This window comes from Schistocerca gregaria, chromosome 8 (assembly GCF_023897955.1).
Source record: "Schistocerca gregaria isolate iqSchGreg1 chromosome 8, iqSchGreg1.2, whole genome shotgun sequence".
Lineage (NCBI taxonomy): Eukaryota > Metazoa > Arthropoda > Insecta > Orthoptera > Acrididae > Schistocerca > Schistocerca gregaria.
In genome coordinates, this window is record NC_064927.1 from 268657976 (window position 1) to 268677228 (window position 19253).

Consider the following 19253-nt stretch of genomic DNA (forward strand, 5'->3'; position numbering starts at 1 on the left):
TAATTTACAGCACTCAAAATCTTGCTATGATCTCTTTCCATGCTGTTGGCAATCCGAAGAACATCTATTCAAAAGGCTTTTATGCACAGGTCCCAGGTTTGACTCCCATTCAGTTCTAGGATTTTTATGTGTCACTTACCATTTGTTTCACCTCTGGCATTTCTTAATGTGAAAAATGGTGAGCTGAAGCTTGGTTTGGAGTCCATGTCAAACTGTAGCTCCCCCTATTAACTGCCTGGATAATCAGTTCAGAGGTTGGAGGAAGGTAATGAAATACCATTTCCAATACGAGCATGCCTAGTAAAGCACTGTGGTGTCCCAACCAACGTTATGTTGATGAAAGCCTTATTTTAGTTGACACATCTGGGAAGATGTTTGTGAAGCTCCAGAAAAGGGAGGCCATTAAAATATGGACTACCTCTGGTATGGTTGAATTAAGGCCGTTGATTACATCTACATACACACACATGCTCCGCAAGTCTCCTTATGGTGAATGGTGGAGGGCATCTTTATCACTATTAATCATTTCCTTTCCTGTTCCTCTTGCACACACAGCAAGAGAAAAATGATTGCCTATATGCCTCAGTACGAGCCGTAATTTATCTTCTCTTATCTCCATGGTCCTCATGCAAAATGGATGTTAGTGGCAATAGAATTATTCTAAGATGAACTTCAAATGCTGGTTTTCGAAATTTTCTCAATAGTGTTTCATGAAAAAGTCATCTTCCCTCCACAGATTCTCATTTGAATCCAAGAAGCATCTCTTTATCACTTGTGTGTTAATCTAACAAATCTAGTGGTCCGACTCTGAATTGTTTCGGTGTCTTCCTCCAATCTGACCTAGTGGGGATCCCAAACTCCCGAGTAGTACTACAGAATGGGATACAATAGTGTTCTGTGTGCAATCTCCTTTACAGATGAATTACTCATTCCATTTCATATTGCTTTGCAACCTAATGTCCAGATATTTAATCAGTGTAACAATGTCCGACAGCACACTACTAATGCTATATTCAAACATTACAAGATTGTTTTTCCTACTCACCTGTATTAACTTACATTTTTCTATATTTACAGCTAGCTGCCATTCATCAAACTGACTAGAAATTTCGTCTAAATCATTTTGCATCCTCCAACAGTCACTCAAAAATTACACCTTACTGTACCCCACAGCATCATCAGCAAATGACTGCAGATTGCTACTTACCCTGTTTGCCAGATCATGTATGTACATTGAGAATAAGGGCGGGCCTGTCACATTTCCTGGGGCACTCCTGACGATACCCTTGTCTCTGACGAATACTCACTGTCAAGGACAACATACTGACCTCTGTTACTTAAGAAATCTTTGGGCCACTCACATATCTAGGAACCTATTAGTTAACAGTCTGCATTGGGACACTGTACCAAATGCTTTCTGGAAATCCAGGAATATGGTATCTACCTGTTGCCCTTTATCCACCGTTCACAGGACACCGTGCAAGAAAAGGGCAAACTAAGTGTTGTACAAGCAATGCTCTCTAAATATGTTCTCATCTGACGACAGAAGATTTTCCAGTCAAGGAAATTTATGATATCTGAACTGAGAATATGTTCGAGAATTTGGTAGCAAACTGATGTTTATGATATTGGTCTGTAATTTTGCGGGTATGTTCCTTTAACCTTCTTATAAGTAGGAGTCAACTGGAACTTTGTGTTGCGTATGAAATATTGCGATGACTGAAAGCTGAGAAAGTGGCCAATGCCGTAGAGTACTCTCTGTCAAACTGAATAGGGATTCTTTCTGGACCTGGTGATTTATTTGTTTTCAGTTCTTTCAGTTTCTTCTCTGTGCCAGGAATGCCTATTACTATGTCATCCTCATGTGCAATGTTCAAACAAAGGTATGTTTGTATGATCCTACATGAATGATTTCTGGAACGCAAAATTAAAACTTCAGTTTTCCTTTTGTTGTCTTCTGTTGCCATACCAGACTGATAATTGAATGGTTGGATAGAAGAATTAGATCAGTTTTGTGATTTTATCTAGGACAGAATTTTCTTGGGTTCTTGCCAAGATGTCCTGTTAAGGTATCATGGTGGTTGCTGTATGCTTTGCACATTGTTCTTTTTACAAGCACACAAATTGCTACTAACTTTTGCCTGTCATCATTTGTGCTCCTTTTTTTAACCGAGGGGTCAACAATCTCTGCCTCCTCAACATTTTCTTAATTTTGTTATCAAATCACAGTGGGTCTTTTCTGTCTTTAATCCCCTTAGTTGGTACATACTCCTCCAGAGAATGGTTTACAATCTGTTTAAATTTTGCCCATAACTTCACTATTGGAACTCAGTAATGTCCATTCATTGTCGAAGTGGGATGCAAACAGCAGCTTATCTGCTGTTTCTAGCAGAAATGCTCTTCTAGCCTTCTTGATGTATTTATTACCTATAGTAACCATCTTTGCTATGACGACCTCATAATCATTAACCCCAGTGTCTATATTAGTGGACCCAATACTAAATCGTGTAGGAATTCATGTTTTATGTTTCCCTATTTTTAGTTTAGTTCAATTAGTCTATAGTAGTTTATCAGTTTCACCTTCTGTTTCCTGTAATGAAGACATGACTTAATCAATGTAAGAGGTGTGCTGTATAATATTTTAGTTTTACAAGTAAAATTTTATGGTCACCACAACCTGCAAAGTGCGAAAAGACAGGCACAAACAAAATAAACTTCAAAAGCTATTTTAGGACCCAGGAGGTGCTTTGGAAAAAGAAGACAGGAAATTATGCAAACAAATTAGACTGTCCAGATATCTAGTAAAAAGGAAGTCTAATATTGTAGTCTGAGAAAGGTACAAAAGAACATGGAATCAATAAATTAATACGACCAATTTTGATGATAAAACTTTTTACAACATAAAAACTGACAACTGAATTTTAGAACATTAATTTTCATCCTACATACATTACTTTTTTCAGTCCTAAGGTGCTGTCACAGGAACATATCACAATATTAATTTGTGCGTGACATGACAGCCTATTAGTCATCCAACAGAAAATTGCAACTGATAAATGACAGGTGCTTCATTCTTCAACTACTTTAGAACTATTCTTCTTTGAGGCACATATAATAAATGATCACATGAAACAAATTGTTATTTACTTACACTATGTGATCAAAAGTATCCCGACAACCCCAAAAACATACTTTCCATATTAGATGCATTGTGCTGCCACCTACTGCCAGGTACGCCATATCAGCGACCTCAGTAGTCATTGCACATTGTGAGAGAGCAGAACAATGTCATAGTGAACTGCAAACGTGAAAGGACACATGTAGCACAAAAGACAAAAGTGTACAGGTCGACCTCATCTGTTGCCTGACAGTGAGTGCCGACAGTTGAAGAGGGTCATAATGTGTAATAGGCAGACATCGATCCACACCATCCCACAAGAATTCCAAACTGCATCAGGAACCACTGCAAGTACTATGTCAGTTAGGCGGGAGGTAGGAAAACTTGTATTTCATGGCCGAGCGGCTGCTCATAAGCCATACATCAAGCCGGTAAATGCCAAATGATGCCTTGCTTGGTGTAAGGAGCTTAAACATTGGACAATTGAACAGTGGAAAATGGAGTGTGGAGTGACGAATCATGGTACACAATGTCACTATCCCATGGCAGGGTGATCCTATGGCAGGGTGTGGGTATGGCGAACCTGGTGAACGTAGTCTGCCAGTGTGTGTAGTGCCAACAGTAAAATTCAGAGGCGGTGGTGTTATGGTCGGGCCATGTTTTTCGTGGAGGAGAGTTGCACCCCTTGTTCTTTTGTGTGGCACTATCACAGCACAGGCCTACATTGATATTTTAAACACCTTCTTGCTTCCCACTGTTGAATAGCAATTCGGGGATGGCGACTTCATCTTTCAACATGATCGAGCACCTATTCATAGTGCACAGCCTGTGGCGGAGTGGTTACATGACAATAACATCCCTGTAATGGACTGGTCTACACAGAGTCCTGACCTGAATCCTATAGAACACCTTTGGGATGTTTTGGAACGCCGACTTCACGTCAGGCCTCATCGACCGACATCAATACCTCTCTTCAGTGCAGCATTCCGTGAAGAATGTGCTGCCATTCCCCATGAAATCTTCCAGCACCTGATTGAACATATGCCTGTGAGAGTGGAGGCTGTCATCTAGTTTAAGGGTGGGCCAACACCATATTGAATTCTAGCATTACCAATGGAGGGCCACCACAAACTTGTAAGTCATTTTTAGCCAGGTTAAAATGGCTCTGAGCACTATGGGACTTAACATCTATGGTCATCAGTCCCCTAGAACTTAGAACTACTTAAACCTAACACCCAGCCATCACGAGGCAGAGAAAATCCCTCACCCCGCCGGGAATCGAACCCGGGCGTGGGAAGCGAGAACGCTACCGCACGACCACGAGATGCGGACTTTTAGCCAGGTGTTCGGATACTTTTGATAACATTGTGTATTACAACTAAAAAAGGAATTATGATAAAAAGGCATTTACTTACCAACAAGCAGGCGTCATGTGCATAACTATTGACAGACGATACAAATATAAGCTTTTGAAACTCTTAATTCCAAAAACTTTAGGTCTTGCAACTTTCATTTATAATCAAGCATATCTATTTCTTTCTTGTAAGCAGATACTTTTCTATCTTCACTTTATTGTAGTTTATGATAGAGACATCTTTTTTATATATACAGCAATAAAGTTAATGGAATATACAGTATATATACATCAAGAATGTTGCTGCTGAAATTTCCATATGCTGATACCTTTCTCTTTGTTACCTGCTACACAAAGTAACAAAACCTACAACTGTAAAAACACAGTAGATGCACTGATAGTCCAGACAGAAGGGTCTAATGTGATTGAGCAGATTTTAGTAACTGAAATGCATCTGTAACTACAAACACATATTTATACATTGAGTGTGATGAAAAGTGACGTATAAAACATTTGAATATTTAATATAATAAACATATACAAATGATAATACTATAATGTTAATTTATGTGGAGCACAATTCAACACACTGATTTCACTTGGCATCTATCTTCTTCTCCAGATTCTAACACTGCCCTTTTCACTGAACGTTACCCTGGAAGACCACAATGCAACTGTTACAGACATCTGTCTTGACAAACAGCTTGGTCACAGGGCAAAAATTTGGTTGACAATGACTTGGAAGTTCATGGTAACAATGTTCACTCTGCTTACACCACAATTTCATTTTGCTCTTTTTCTGTCTTCAAGTCTCGCTCGACCAATTCCTTTCTTTCCAACAGATTGCTGCTTGTCCTTCACACGATTACTAAGAAGTGGATGAATTTCTGTAACAGAGCATCAACATTGTGAAAGTGTAATTCAAATTCAGACAGGATAAAATGCTTGCATGCACTTGCATGTGTCCACGAAACACACACACACACACACACACACCCCTACTAAAACTTGTGTCTTTTATGTGCAAAGCCAAGGCAAAGAACTGATTGTGGAGTGGATCAGCAGCTTCTAGTGTACAGTGAAGATCAAGATGAGAAAGCATATACCACATGACAAATCAGCATATCATTTAAACACAGACTTCCAATTTAAAATGGTGTAGCTACACTACATAGAGAGTATTCAACATGAGATGAAATAAGGAAGTGATAAGAACGCAGCCTGACAGTGATACTGATATGCCTATTTTAGAAAAAAATTATTGCTATAATTTTTTGATTTCGTTTCCTCTTAGTTCAATGATGTTTGTTTAATGTTTTTCCAGTAAGTAGATTTTATCCCTGAATTGCCATTCTGGAAGGCTTACAAAATATCCTTGGCTGGTATAACCCCTTCACTGAACTCTAACCATTCTTCAGCACAAATTTCTTTAAATGTGGGAATTGGTGGAAGCCACTGGCTGCCAAATCTAGTGGATACAGTATACTTCTTAGAATTTGTGTTTAAAATCCTTCAATTTTTCCACTGGCCTGATAGAAGGTAATCAATAAAAAGAATACCTTGTGTAATCCAGAAATTTCTTGCCCAATGAGCGCTGAGAAATTCATTCCACATTTGTTTTTGGCCAGCATTCGACAAATGCTGTGCCCAATCTTGCACATAATAGTTCCTCATGTAAAATGTATCATAACTTTCCTTGTAATACCTATAGTATAAATTTTAATATACGAATCTCCCAATATCATATTGTGGTTCAAATGGCTTTGAGCACTATGCGAATTAACTTCTGAGGTCATCAGTTGCCTAGAACTTAGAACTAATTAAACCTAACTAACCTAAGGACATCAAACACATCCATGCCCGAGGCAGGATTCGAACCGTAGTGGTTGCTCGGCTCCAGACTGTAGCGCCTAGAACCGCATGGCCACTTCGGCCAGCTATCATATTGTACACTATAAAGATAGTGTATGTAGTCAATGTTCTGGGATTTCCATGATATGGATAATCTAAATGGGAAGCAGAGCTAGGTTGTTATTCAGCTACCTTTTTTAATCATTGAAAATGAAAGATCATACTTCTTACAAACCATCAATAACATTCCGTAAGTGATAAATGGTTCAAAAAGATAATTTGATGATGGTACAGCATCCAAGTTTTTTCATTTGAATGACACAGACACAAATTTATTTTAAAAAGCTATATAACGAAAAATTCCACAGATCAAGTGAGCATGTTGAATTTTGTTGTTATGCAACCTTACTCCAATAAAAATAAACAAATTTCATTGATATCAATGATGTCTTTGTAAATGGCTGGCTAAGGACATTTAATCTTGCCATAGTGTGGGATAAAGTGGAGTTGTAGTGTTGGTGGGAAGCTATATATATATATATATATATGGATTACACCATGGGAAGCTATATATATGGATTACACCATACTTTGGAATCTGACTAACTTTAAAAGTGAATGTCAATAATTAAGTGACTGGTTAGAGATATTTCTGTATGTCAACTGCAGATGACTCAACTCAGACACGTAACATATGGAGAATATGGTAGTGGCTAACATAGTGGTGCTTTACAGAATACAGACTGTCCCTTACCTACAACAAGACAAGATTAATCCAATTTTTGATATGGTATTCTGACAAAAGTGAAATATTATTGTTACATGGTAATTAATAATCAGGGAAGTCAAACATTTTAAACATGAAGGACTTAAGACAGATAAAGAGCTTCCTTGGAAGTAATTTATGCAAACTCTTATGCAGAAACTGAATGCTGCTGTCTATGTTCTAAGATTAATCACCACTAACACAGATACTGAACTATGAAAGCTTGTTTACCATGCCTACTTTCAATCTATTATATCTTATGCTATCGAAATTTGGGTCACTCCACATATTCACAATGAAGATACTTAGCCCAAAAAGGGTGGCCAGAAGGAGCTCTAGCTTCACTCTGTGAACACAGTGTAAGCTGTGGTTCTAGCCCCTCTGCCATGGCTGAAATATTATCCCTCAAAGGATTTGTAGTAATTAACATGGACTCATTCAAAATGGTCTGAACCATTTACTTGGTGAATAGTTAGCACAAAAATAATTTGAACCTTGGTAACATTTCCTACATCACTGTATAGAAGGGTGTGCACAATTTTGTAGGTTTTCATTTTAATTGGCTTACAGCAGAAATGAGTAAGAAACCTTACATGTCAAATCTTAAGCTGAAAGGCTTCCTGAAAGTACACAATTTTTTTCCTGTACAAGACTTCTTGTAGTAGTTTAGAGCCTTTTGCTTTACTTAGTTTCAAAGTATTAATATTTTGAAATTTTTTTATCTTTATGTGGTGAATTACATAGTGACTTGTTCCGTGACCAAATAACTGACTCATGCTTTTGTGAGGAGGGGCAAAGGTGGGTGGAAATTTATTTCTTATGCGATGAAACCACGCTCTGGCATCAAGAACAGAATAAGATATATGTAAAACAACAAATTCAGAGAACTGTACTTTGATGATAATTGTGCCACTTGTTGTTGTTGTTGTTGTTGTTGTTGTTGTGGTCTTCAGTCCTGAGACTGATTTGATGCAGATCTCCATGCTACTCTATCCTGTGCAAGCTTCTTCATCTCCCAGTACCTACTGCAACCTGCATCCTTCTGAATCTGCTTAGTGTAGTCATCTCTTGGTCTCCCTCTACAATTTTTACCCTCCACGCTGCCCTCCAATACTAAATTGGTGATACCTTGATGCCTCAGAACATGTCCTACCAACCGATCCCTTCTTCTGGTCAAGTTGTGCCACAAACTTCTCTTCTCCCCAGTCCTATTAAATACCTCCTCATTAGTTATGTGATCTACCCATCTAATCTTCAGCATTCTTCTGTAGCACCACATTTCGAAAGCTTCTATTCTCTTCTTGTCCAAACTATTTATCATCCATGTTTCACTTCCATACATAGCTACACTCCATACAAATACTTTCAGAAATGACTTCCTGACACTTAAATCTATACTCGATGTTAACAAATTTCTCTTCTTCAGAAATGCTTTCCTTGCCATTGCCAGTCTACATTTTATATCCTCTCTACTTCAACCATCATCAGTTATTTTGCTCCCCAAATATCAAAACTCCTTTACTACTTTAAATGTCTCATTTCCTAATCTAATTCCCTCAGCATCACCTGACGTAATTCGACTACATTCCATTATCCTCGTTTTGCTTTTGTTGATGTTCATCTTATATCCTCCTTTCAAGACACTATCCATTCCGTTCAACTGCTCTTGCAAGTCCTCTGCTGTCTCTGACAGAATTACGATGTCATCGGCGAACCTCAAAGTTTTTATTTCTTCTCCATGGATTTTAAATACTACTCCGAGTTTTTCTTTTGTTTCCTTCACTGCTTGCTCAATATACAGATTCAATAACATCGAGGAGAGACTACAACCCTGTCTCACTGCCTTCCCAATCACTGCTTCCCTTTCATGTCCCTCGACTCTTATAACTGCCATCTGGTTTCTGTGCAAATTGTAAATAGCCTTTCGCTCCCTGTATTTTACCCCTGCTACCTTCAGAATTCCTTAATCTAGCTTCTAAGATAAGTCGTAGGGTCAGTGTTGCCTCACGTGTTCCAACATTTCTACGGAATCCGAACTGATCTTCCCCAAGATCGGCTTCTACTAGTTTTTCCATTCGTCTGTAAAGAATTTGTGTTAGTATTTTGCATCCATGACTTATTAAACTGATACTTCGGTAATTTTCACATCTGCCAACACCTGCCTTCTTTGGGATTGGAATTATTATATTCTTCTTGAAGTCTGAGGGTATTTCGCCTGTCTCATACATCTTGCTCACCAGATGGTAAAGTTTTGTCAGGACTGGCTCTCCCAAGGCTGTCAGTATTTCCAATGGAATGTTGTCTACTCCGGGGGCCTTGTTTCAAATCAGGTCTTTCAGTGCACTGTCAAACTCTTCATGCAGTATCGTATCTTCCATTTCATCTTCATCTACATCCTCTTCCATTTCCAGAATATTGTCCTCAAGTTCATTGCCCTTGTATAGACCCTCTATATACTCCTTCCACCTTTCTGCTTTCCCTTCTTTGCTTAGAACTGGGTTTCCATCTGAGCTCTTGATGTTCATACAAGTGGTTCTCTTATCTCCAAACGTATCTTTAATTTTCCTGTAGGCAGTATCTACCTTACCACTAGAGAGATAAGTCTCTACATCCTTACATTTGTCCTCTAGCCATGCCTGCTTAGCCATTTTGCACTTCCTGTCGATCTCATTTTTGAGACGTCTGTATTCCTTTTTGCCTGCTTCATTTACTGCATTTTTATATTTTCTCCTTTCATCAATTAAATTCAATATTTCTTCTGTTACCCAAGTATTTCTACTAGCCCTTGTCATTTTACCTACTTGATCCTCTGCTGCCTTCACTACTTCACCCCTCAAAGCTACCCATTCTTCTTCTACTGTATTTCTTTCCCCCATTCTTGTCAATTGCTCCCTTATGCTCTCCCTGAAACTCTGTACAACCTCTGGTTCTTTTAGTTTATTCAGGTCCCATCTCCTTAAATTCGCACCGTTTTGCAGTTTCTTCAGTTTTAATCTACAGGTCATAACCAATAGATTGTGGTCAGAGTCCACATCTGCCCCTGGAAATGTCTTACAAATTAAAACCTGGTTCCTAAATCTCTGTCTTACCATTATATAGTCTATCTGAAACCTGTCAGTATCTCCAGGCTTCTTCCATGTATAAAGCCTTCTTTTATGATTCTTGAACCAAGTGTTAGCTATGATTAATTTGTGCTCTGTGCAAAATTCTGCCAGGCGGCTTCCTCTTTCATTTCTTTGCGCCAGTCCATTTCACCTACTACGTTTCCTTCTCTCCCTTTGCCTACTACCGAATTACAGTCACCCATGACTATTAAATTTTCATCACCGTTCACTATCTGAATAATTTCTTTTATTTCATCATACATTTCTTCAATTTCTTCGTCATCTGCAGAGCTAGTTGGCATATAAACTTGTACTACTGTAGTAGGTGTGGGCTTCGTATCTATCTTGGCCACAATGATGCGTTCACTATGCTGTTTGTAGTAGCTTACCTGCATTCCTAATTTCCTATTCATTATTAAACCTACTCCTGCATTACCCCTATTTCATTTTGTGTTTATAACCCTGTATTCACCTGACCAAAAGTCTTGTTCCTCCTGCCACCGAACTTCACTAATTCCCACTATATCTAACTTTAACCTATCCATTTCCCTTTTTAAATTTTTCTAACCTACCTGCTCGATTAAGGGATCTGACATTCCACGCTCCGATCCGTAGAACGCCAGTTTTCTTTCTCCTGATAACGACATCCTCTTGAGTAGTCCCCGCCCGGAGATCCGAATGGGGGACTATTTTACCTCCGGAATATTTTATCCAAGAGGACGCCATCATCATTTAATCATACAGTAAAGCTGCATGCCCTTGGGAAAAATTACGGCCGTAGTTTCCCCTTGCTTTCAGCCGTTCGCAGTACCAGCACAGCAAGGCCGTTTTGGTTATTGTTACAAGGCCAGATCAGTCAATCATCTAGACTGTTGCCCCTGCAACTACTGAAAAGGCTGCTGCCCCTCTTCAGGAACCACACGTTTGTCTGGCCTCTCAACAGATACCCCTCCATTGTGGTTGCACCTACAGTACGACTATCTGTATCGCTGAGGCACGCAAGCCTCCCCACCAACGGCAAGGTCCATGGTTCATGGGCCACTTATTGATTTTAATTGTAGTGAATGTTACATAATTTCTGGTACTGGGATACTTCAGATACAAATTCATGGCTGTGTATCAGTGTGATTGTGCAATAGTGTGCCTTTCACAACAGGTAACCATGGTGTTTCTTCTCAAGCACACCAAATCTATTATAATTAAATTGCCTCTGTAGTTAGGTGCCAACTTTCCACAGAATTCCCTTTGTTAACATCAAAATTCTGTCTAAGACATACATACCTTCACACGGCGCACCTTCCAACTGTATGTCAAATGACCTATATTTTCGTCGTTTCGGTTGTGGTGATGTATTCTCTTTGCTTCCATCTGTAGCACCATTTCCATCTCCTAATGGTGTGTTAGTATTAGCAGGTGGCTGATTAGGAGCTCCAGAAGGTGGCGGGGGTGCTCCCCAGCCATCCTCAGGTTCCTCAACTTCAGGTGCAATGGGAAGGAACTGCAAGGCTTCAGTGTCTTCCGTTTCCTCATCTGAGCTGCAAAATGCAGCTACAGGCTCTATAGTAGAAACATCTACCTGTGTAAGAAACATAGTTTCAGGTGACATAGCAGTTTTGGGACAAATAATTACAGAAAGATGGGATTCCCCAAGCATGATTGGTGACTAAAATAATACCCACACAGATACCTATGTAAAATTGTACCTACTTACTATTGTACTATTCTTACATTGAGGAGCCAAAATATTATGATCACCTACTTACGAGTGTGTTGGGCCATCTTTGGTATGTAATACAGCAACAATTCTGGGTGGTATGGAGTCCAAAAGTTTTTGGACGTAAGTGTACCCGATGTTTATGCATAGGTCACACAGTTTTAGTAAATTACAGGCTGGCTGTTTGTGAGTGCGGAGTTGCCAACCAAGAGCATCCCGGAAATGTTCCATCAGATTCGGATCACGTCAGTTTGGTGGCAAAGATATCAAAGTGAGTTCACTGTCGTGCTCCATAAACTGCTGTAGAACAATCCTAGTCCTGAAATACTGTATTCTTGGCTCTACTCAGCGAGATGGGTCTGTCCCTTGAAGGGAAGAGGAATGTGGCTGTAGCCTTAGGATCCAGCCAAATACCAGACACCAGAGTGCTGCAAGATGCCGCCCAATCAAGATGCCTGCAACTCAACTGCAGCTTCTGCAGCTTGCGACAGCTACTGCTGTATGCGAGGGTGCCCCTTCTGCCAGATGCAGCCAGCACTAGCTCACTTCCATGAGCTGTGTGATACTAGACAACTCCATGGTATTCCTCAGCTGGGCGGTCTTTGTAAAACACTGCCCAGCAGCTTATCATTCATTGCAAGTTCCAGTCTCAATGCCCAATACTGGAAGTGTGCAAGTTCCAGTCTCAGTGCCCAATACTGGTAGTCTGCAAGTTTATTCATCAGAGGACAGCACTGCCAATCAGAGGCTAAAACGTCACTAGTGCAGCCCCTAGAGACTTTGCCTACAGCAACGTTTATTTATGGCAATCAACAGGGTGTCTACTCAGCTTGTACCCTCAAGAAATGTATTTTTGTGTTAGTAACCAACTCTCATCAGACGAGCATGACCTTTCAGTTGCTTTGATTCAAAATCGTTTCAATTGCTATTCAAAACCAAATATTATTGGATACTATCTGTGTTAGTAATGAAGTTCTATGATTCTTGATCACCAGGGCACATTCTCTCTTATTGTAGCATGCATCACTCGCAACTAGATACTAAAGTAACAACGAGGTAAATGCTTCTTTTTTCTGTACTGCTCTCATCTTAATGGTGGCTATTTTACTTGTGGGATATCATCTCCAGTGTCTTCAGCACAAGTATTAGTTTTGCTCTCTCATGATCTGTGGTGTTCTGTCTGTCTTTGTCTGTCTTCTTCTTACTGTTTTGCCTTGTTTTTGTCTTATGGCAGCAAAGCTTCCTTCCTTGTTCCGGTTCACTGCATGTGTCTGCTGCTCTTGCTTCTGTCCACAATGGACCCTATTTCATATTTTCACCTCTGGTCTTACTTGCCCTTTTGCCTTGACTTCTACCAAGCCAGAACTATCACTCCTGCTGGTTGGCCACTTACGAGGTCAGCATTTGCACTGTTTGACCAAGGACATTGCTCACTTCACCGTGCACTGTTTGGTGGCAATGGCCCCACAGGCTATGGATGAGACAGCACAGCTTCTGCATTGCACATAGCATTTCCTGCACACCACCAAACTCCTAAGATGGCACCTCACCTACCCCGAGACTACCTCCTGCCCAGGGCTCCACTCTGCTACCTCCTTTACAATGCTTTGGAATATGACCCACTTTCCTTACTGTACTAACCAGCCTCCTTCAGTTTTCTGCTGTTTCTCTCCTGCCCATGCTCTGCTGGCTCTAGTGCCACCCACTCCAGCACTACCTGCTCCAATGTTGCCTCTTTGGATTTCGGTGTTCTCCTTGCTGCCAACCTACTCAATGCACTTCTCCACTGGCTCCCATTGTGCTTTCTGGTGCTTTGATTTCTGTCCTCAAGGTAACCTCTCCTTCTCAGTCCAATACTGACAACACTTGATCCCCCTCTTCTGCCTACTGTCATGCTGAAATTAGGCCCCCGACCATGGAGCACTGTACCCTCTCCAGAGCCTCCTTCCTTCCTTGTGTGTGAGTCTTGCCTGTCTGATGTTCTCGCCTTCTTCTAGTGTACATTCCGCTTTCTGTGGGAATTTGCCTGGCGCCAGGCCAATCTATCCCCAGACAATCCTTCATCGTGATCATCTCCAGTGAAAATGAAATGAAATGTCGTGTGGCTAGGGCCTCCCGTCGGGTAGACCGTTACCCTGGTGCAAGTCTTTCGATTTGACGCCACTTCGGCGAGTTGCGTGTCGATGGGGATGAAATGATGATGATTAGGTCAACACAACACCCAGTCCCTGAGGGGAGAAAATCTCCGACCCAGCCGGGAATCGAACCCGGGACCTTACGATTGACATTCCATCACGCTGACCACTCAGCTACCGGGGCCTCAGTGCACCTCCTGTTTTCCAGCTGTGGAAATTTAGCCGCAATGCCTGGCCATGTCGGGTCTTGCCTTTTGACCACGTTGTCCTCTGTTGACGATAGCCCTGCACGTCTCTGCTCTTGCATGTCTACTCCTCACACCTTGTTCACTCCCTGTCTGCCTGGCGGCTGCTCCCCAACAGCTGTGCCCAATAGGGCTTGCAACTTCTGCCAGTAGCCTGCCATGGTTGGCCTTCCTTCTGAGAGTTCCTCAACACCCTGGGCTGTTCCTATGGCAGGCAATGAGATGACCAGTGACCTGCTGTAACACCCAACTAGTACTGCAATGTATGGTTCTGGCTGCCGCCATGTCCTTTCCAGCCATTGCAATCTGGGCAGCTCCATTAGCACCCTCATATCCCAGCAGCCACTGTTGGTTCAAGCATCTGTGTCCCTTTGGCCACTGGTGCTCTGCAGATGCCACCACATGGCATGCCTTGAGGCCCTTGTATTGGTCGCCAGCTGTGCCCCTGCCTGGAATTTTTCCGGATGCTAGTTACACGCTTGCTGGGCCTTCAGTTGGGTTTCATCAGTGCTCCTATTCTTTGGCCCTGCAAGGTTCGCCGCAAGCCTTGCTATGCCTGGTCACACCACCTTCAGTGGCCCGGTAACTTTTTTTCAATGACGAATTCAGCTGCTTCCTGTCTTTTTTTTTTCACGCCCACATCCCCCAAATGGCTGCACCATCTCCTCCATGGGGAAGAGCACGGTGCTGTATCTTCAGCTGTTATCTCTGCCATAGCCACAGCCTACACAGAAAAGTTGCTCCGCCATCCTCTGTGGGGAAGAGGCCTGCAATATTCTTCACATAGTAAAATTGCAAAACAGCACTGGCCACACGGAGCATAAAGTTTTTCTATAACATGATTCCATGTGTTACCTAACTGGAAACCAAATGTGCCAATTGGTAAGGACCTCAGACAGTTAAGTTTCACAGATTCAGAGACAACAGTGTTCCAACAGTTTGAAGTACAGACCAAAATTTTTAAATCACTGAATGACCAGTAGAACTACAGTGTTCTGCAACAGCAGCTTTCAGGGATAGGCATGATGAGGTCACTGCGATCTACTATTCCATATCAAGGTATCAAAGTTATCTGTTTCTTTTAAAGATTCAATAAGTGCTACATTTTTAATCTCTCAATACAGTAAAACAACTATTTAAAAGTTTTACCTCTACCGTTTGTTAAAAACATAAAAATTTTATTTCATAATATTGTACTTGTGTAATCTTGTACTCATAACACAAGAATCATCTTATTTTTAATACGTATAAAACTTTAGACCAAGACCAATGTCTTTGATATCTGGTGTGCAACTTGTTGCATTTAGTCAAATACAATAATCCAGCTGTTCACCTGTAAACCTTGTTTTGTGCTTATTTTTAATTAAATTTAGATTTGAAAGTATTAATTCACATTGGTAAATTACAGGCAAACAAGGCTTTTATCCTAAGTGCTACATTAACTAACAGAGTATTTTCCCTGAGCAATTAACTCCTTGATTGCTGGGTGTGTGTTAACTTGTCTTGCCTTGCTGCCATTCCCCTGGCACGCCTGACGTGTTTATGCATGGCCCTTGGACATGTTGATGCGTACCATGCCACTGGCCTTTTCACTGCTAGCGACAAGTTTAGGCATGGGTCATAGCTACCTGGGTGTGACAGACGTGTAAATACACAGAGCTGTCTTTCCGCCTGCTTTTCCAGTAACTGTTCAGTGGTCTGACTGTATAGTTCTAGAGTGTGTTATGTTTGTTGCTATGTTCCCTCATTGCAGAAAGCATTACTTTGATGACTCGCATTTAGGACACATATGTGAACTAGATACTGACCCAAGCATTCTTTCATTTTTTGTGATATTAAATCTGAAGAACTGTTGAAATTTATTGCAAACAAAACAAATCATTTTTACTTTTACACCAGAGAAAATACTACAGAATCTATGAATTCTCAACTGTCAAAGTGGAAAGACACTTGATTTGAGGAAATGTTTTGTTGCTATTTGCCTTCTAATGGCGCAAGTAAAGAAGTTAAAATTAAGTGATTGTTGGTTCAGAGATACACTTTTGAACACACCAGTTTTAAGCAAAATAATGTCCCAAGACTGTTTCTGTATACTTCTGAGAATGATGCATTTCAGTGATAACTCTGCGAGTACTTGAGGCGACAGTCTATTTAAAATTAGGACGATTGTTGACAAAGTTCGTAAGATGTTTCATTATTCATTTCATCCATATCACAAGCTTTGTACACATGAAAGTCTCTTACTGTTCAAAGGCCGATTATGTTTTAAGTATTTTATTCCAAATAAGTGAAGTAGATTTGGAATAAAGACATTTGTACTGCATGTCTGTCAGATGGGCATATTATGGATTTTATTGTATATACATGTTCAACAACAGAAATTGGGTTCCGCAATTTGGGGCAATGTAATGGCATCTCTTAGGGGACCGTATTTGGAACAAGTAATATTCTATTTGTCCATAATTGTTACTCTGGCTCGGGCTTGTTCCTCTGGCTTCACAACCATGGAATAGCCGCCTGTGGTACTGTTCGTAACAATAGGTGCAACATGCCAATACTGCAGAAGAAATTAAAACAAGGAGAAACTGAGTTAAGTCCACTGACTAGATCCTTGCTATCTGCTGTTGTGATAAGAGACAGGTGTGCACGTTGACCACAAGTCACACAACACAAATGGTTGCAACAGAGAAGACAGACAGAAATACTCGTGAAAAAAAATAAAGAAACTGCAATGTACTGTAGATTACAATTCGAGTATGGGTGCAGTTGACTGTTGTGACATGTTACTGAGCTCAGTCGGATCAGTGAAATGGTACAAGAAATATTTTTTTTACATTCTGGATTTGTGCATTCTAAAATGCTCATGCTCTCTACAGGGTGAAAAAGGCACTCACAGAGTTTCACCTTTCTCTCATAAGGGAGATTTTAGAAAAATATGCTACAGAATGGAAGAAAGCTGGTAGGGGACGCACTAAGATGATGAGAATCCTATACGATTCACAGGAGGACATTTTCCGGCTCTGTTATTGTGAGTGAACATTCGCAGAAAAGTATGCTAATGTGCAGATGTGTGGTTTGTGTGAAACAGAAAGTGTGATAGGAAACTAGACACAAATACAAAACTTGCAACGTTCCACTATGTGTTGTATCCTGCTTTGAGACTTACCACAAAAAAAATCTATTTTTAACTTCGCCAGTCCCAGTCTAAACCCTGGATCGAAAAGAAACATGGTGTAAAATTATTCAATATTCAAACAACGCCTGACTTCTTCAAATGTAGCACTTTGCTGCCAAATGAATGGACTTCGTGACTGAGATGGTGAAATATCTGTACTTTGGCAAATGTAATTACGTCAAGTACATTGGGCCAGTATAACAAAACCCATATATTAATATATGAACGATACATTTAAATTATTAACACATAACAGACAGTTATATTCTTTTATCCCTGTTGTTGTTGTGTGCTCTTCAGTCCTGAGACTGGTTTGATGCAGCTCTCCATGCTACTCTATCCTGTGCAGGCTTCTTCATCTCCCAGTACCAACTGCAGCCTACATCCTTCTGAAACTGCTTAGTGTATTCATCTCCTGGTCTCCCTCTACGATTTTTACCCTACTGCCCTCCAATACTAAATTGGTGATCCCTCGATGTCTCAGAACATGTCCTACCAACCGATCTCTTCTTCTAGTAAAGTTGTGCCACAAGTTTATCTTCTCCCCAATTCTATTCAATACCTCCTCATTAGTTATGTGATCTATCCATCTAATCTTCAGCATTCTTCTGTAGCACCACATTTTGAAAGCTTCTATTCTCTTCTTCTCTAAACTATTTATCGTCCACGTTTCAGTTCCATATATGACTACACTCCATACAAATACTTTCAGAAATGAGTTCCTGACACTTAAATCTATGCTCGATGTTAACAAATTTCTCTTCTTCAGAAACGCTTTCCTTGCCATTGCCAGTCTACATTTTATATCCTCTCTACTTCGGCCATCAGCAATTATTATGCTCCCAAAATAGCAAAACTCCTTTACTTGTGTAAGAGTCTCATTTCCTAATCTAATTCCCTCAGCATCACCCGACTTAATTCAATTACATTCCATTATCCTCGTTTTGCTTTTGTTGATGTTCATCTTATACCCTTTTTTCAAGACACTTTCCATTCTGTTCAACTGCTCTTCCAAGTACTTTGCTGTCTCTGACAGAATTACAATGTCATCGGCGAACCTCAAAGTTTTTATTTCTTCTCCATGGATTTTAATACCTACTCCGAACTTTTCTTTTGTTTACTTTATTGCTTGCTCAATATACAGATTGAATAACATCAGGGATAGGCTACAGCCCTGTCTCACTCCCTTCCCAACCACTGCTTCTCTTTCATACCCCTCGACTCTTATAACTGCCATCTGCTTTCTGTACAAATTGTAAATAGCCTTTCGCTCCCTGTATTTTACTCCTGCCACCTTCAGAATTTGAAAGAGAGTATTCCAATCAACATTGACAAATGCTTTCTCTAAGTCTGCAAATACTAGGTACTTAGGTTTGCCTTTCCTTAATCTTTCTTCTAAGATAAGTCGTAGGGTCAATATTGCCTCACGTGTTCCAACATTTCTACGTAATCCAAACTGATCTTCCCAGAGGTCGGCTTCTATCCGCTTTTCCATTCGTCTGCAAAGAATTTGCGTTAGTATTTTGCAGCTGTGACTTATTAAACTGATAGTTCGGTAATTTTCACATCTGCTTTCTTTGGGATTGGAATTATTATATTCTTCTTGAAGTCTGAGGGTATTTCGCCTGTCTCATACATCTTGCTAACCAGATGGTAGAGTTTTGTCAGGACTGGCTCTCCCAAGACTGTCAGTAGTTCTACTGGAATGTTGTCTACTCCGGAGGCCCTTGTTTCGACCCAGGTCTCTCAGTGCTCTGTCAAACTCTTCACACAATATCATATCTCCCATTT

General features: G+C 40.5%; 1 protein-coding gene across 2 annotated transcripts in view; it reads right to left on the reverse strand.

Moving 5' to 3' along the window:
- Positions 1-4929: 4929 nt before the first annotated feature.
- The window catches only part of LOC126284613 (retinoblastoma-binding protein 5 homolog), an 86045-nt gene continuing 71721 nt past the window's right edge, over positions 4930-19253 (reverse strand). Inside the window, exons 10-11 of one of the 2 annotated variants that reach the window (XM_049983678.1) lie at positions 11475-11765; positions 4930-5359 (exon numbers count right to left, since the gene is read on the reverse strand). In XM_049983678.1, coding sequence (XP_049839635.1) covers positions 5256-5359; positions 11475-11765 — 395 coding nt within the window. In that variant the 3' untranslated portion in view covers positions 4930-5255. Of the gene's footprint in view, positions 5360-11474; positions 11770-19253 lie in introns of both variants that reach the window. The other variant, XM_049983677.1, reaches the window with a different exon arrangement.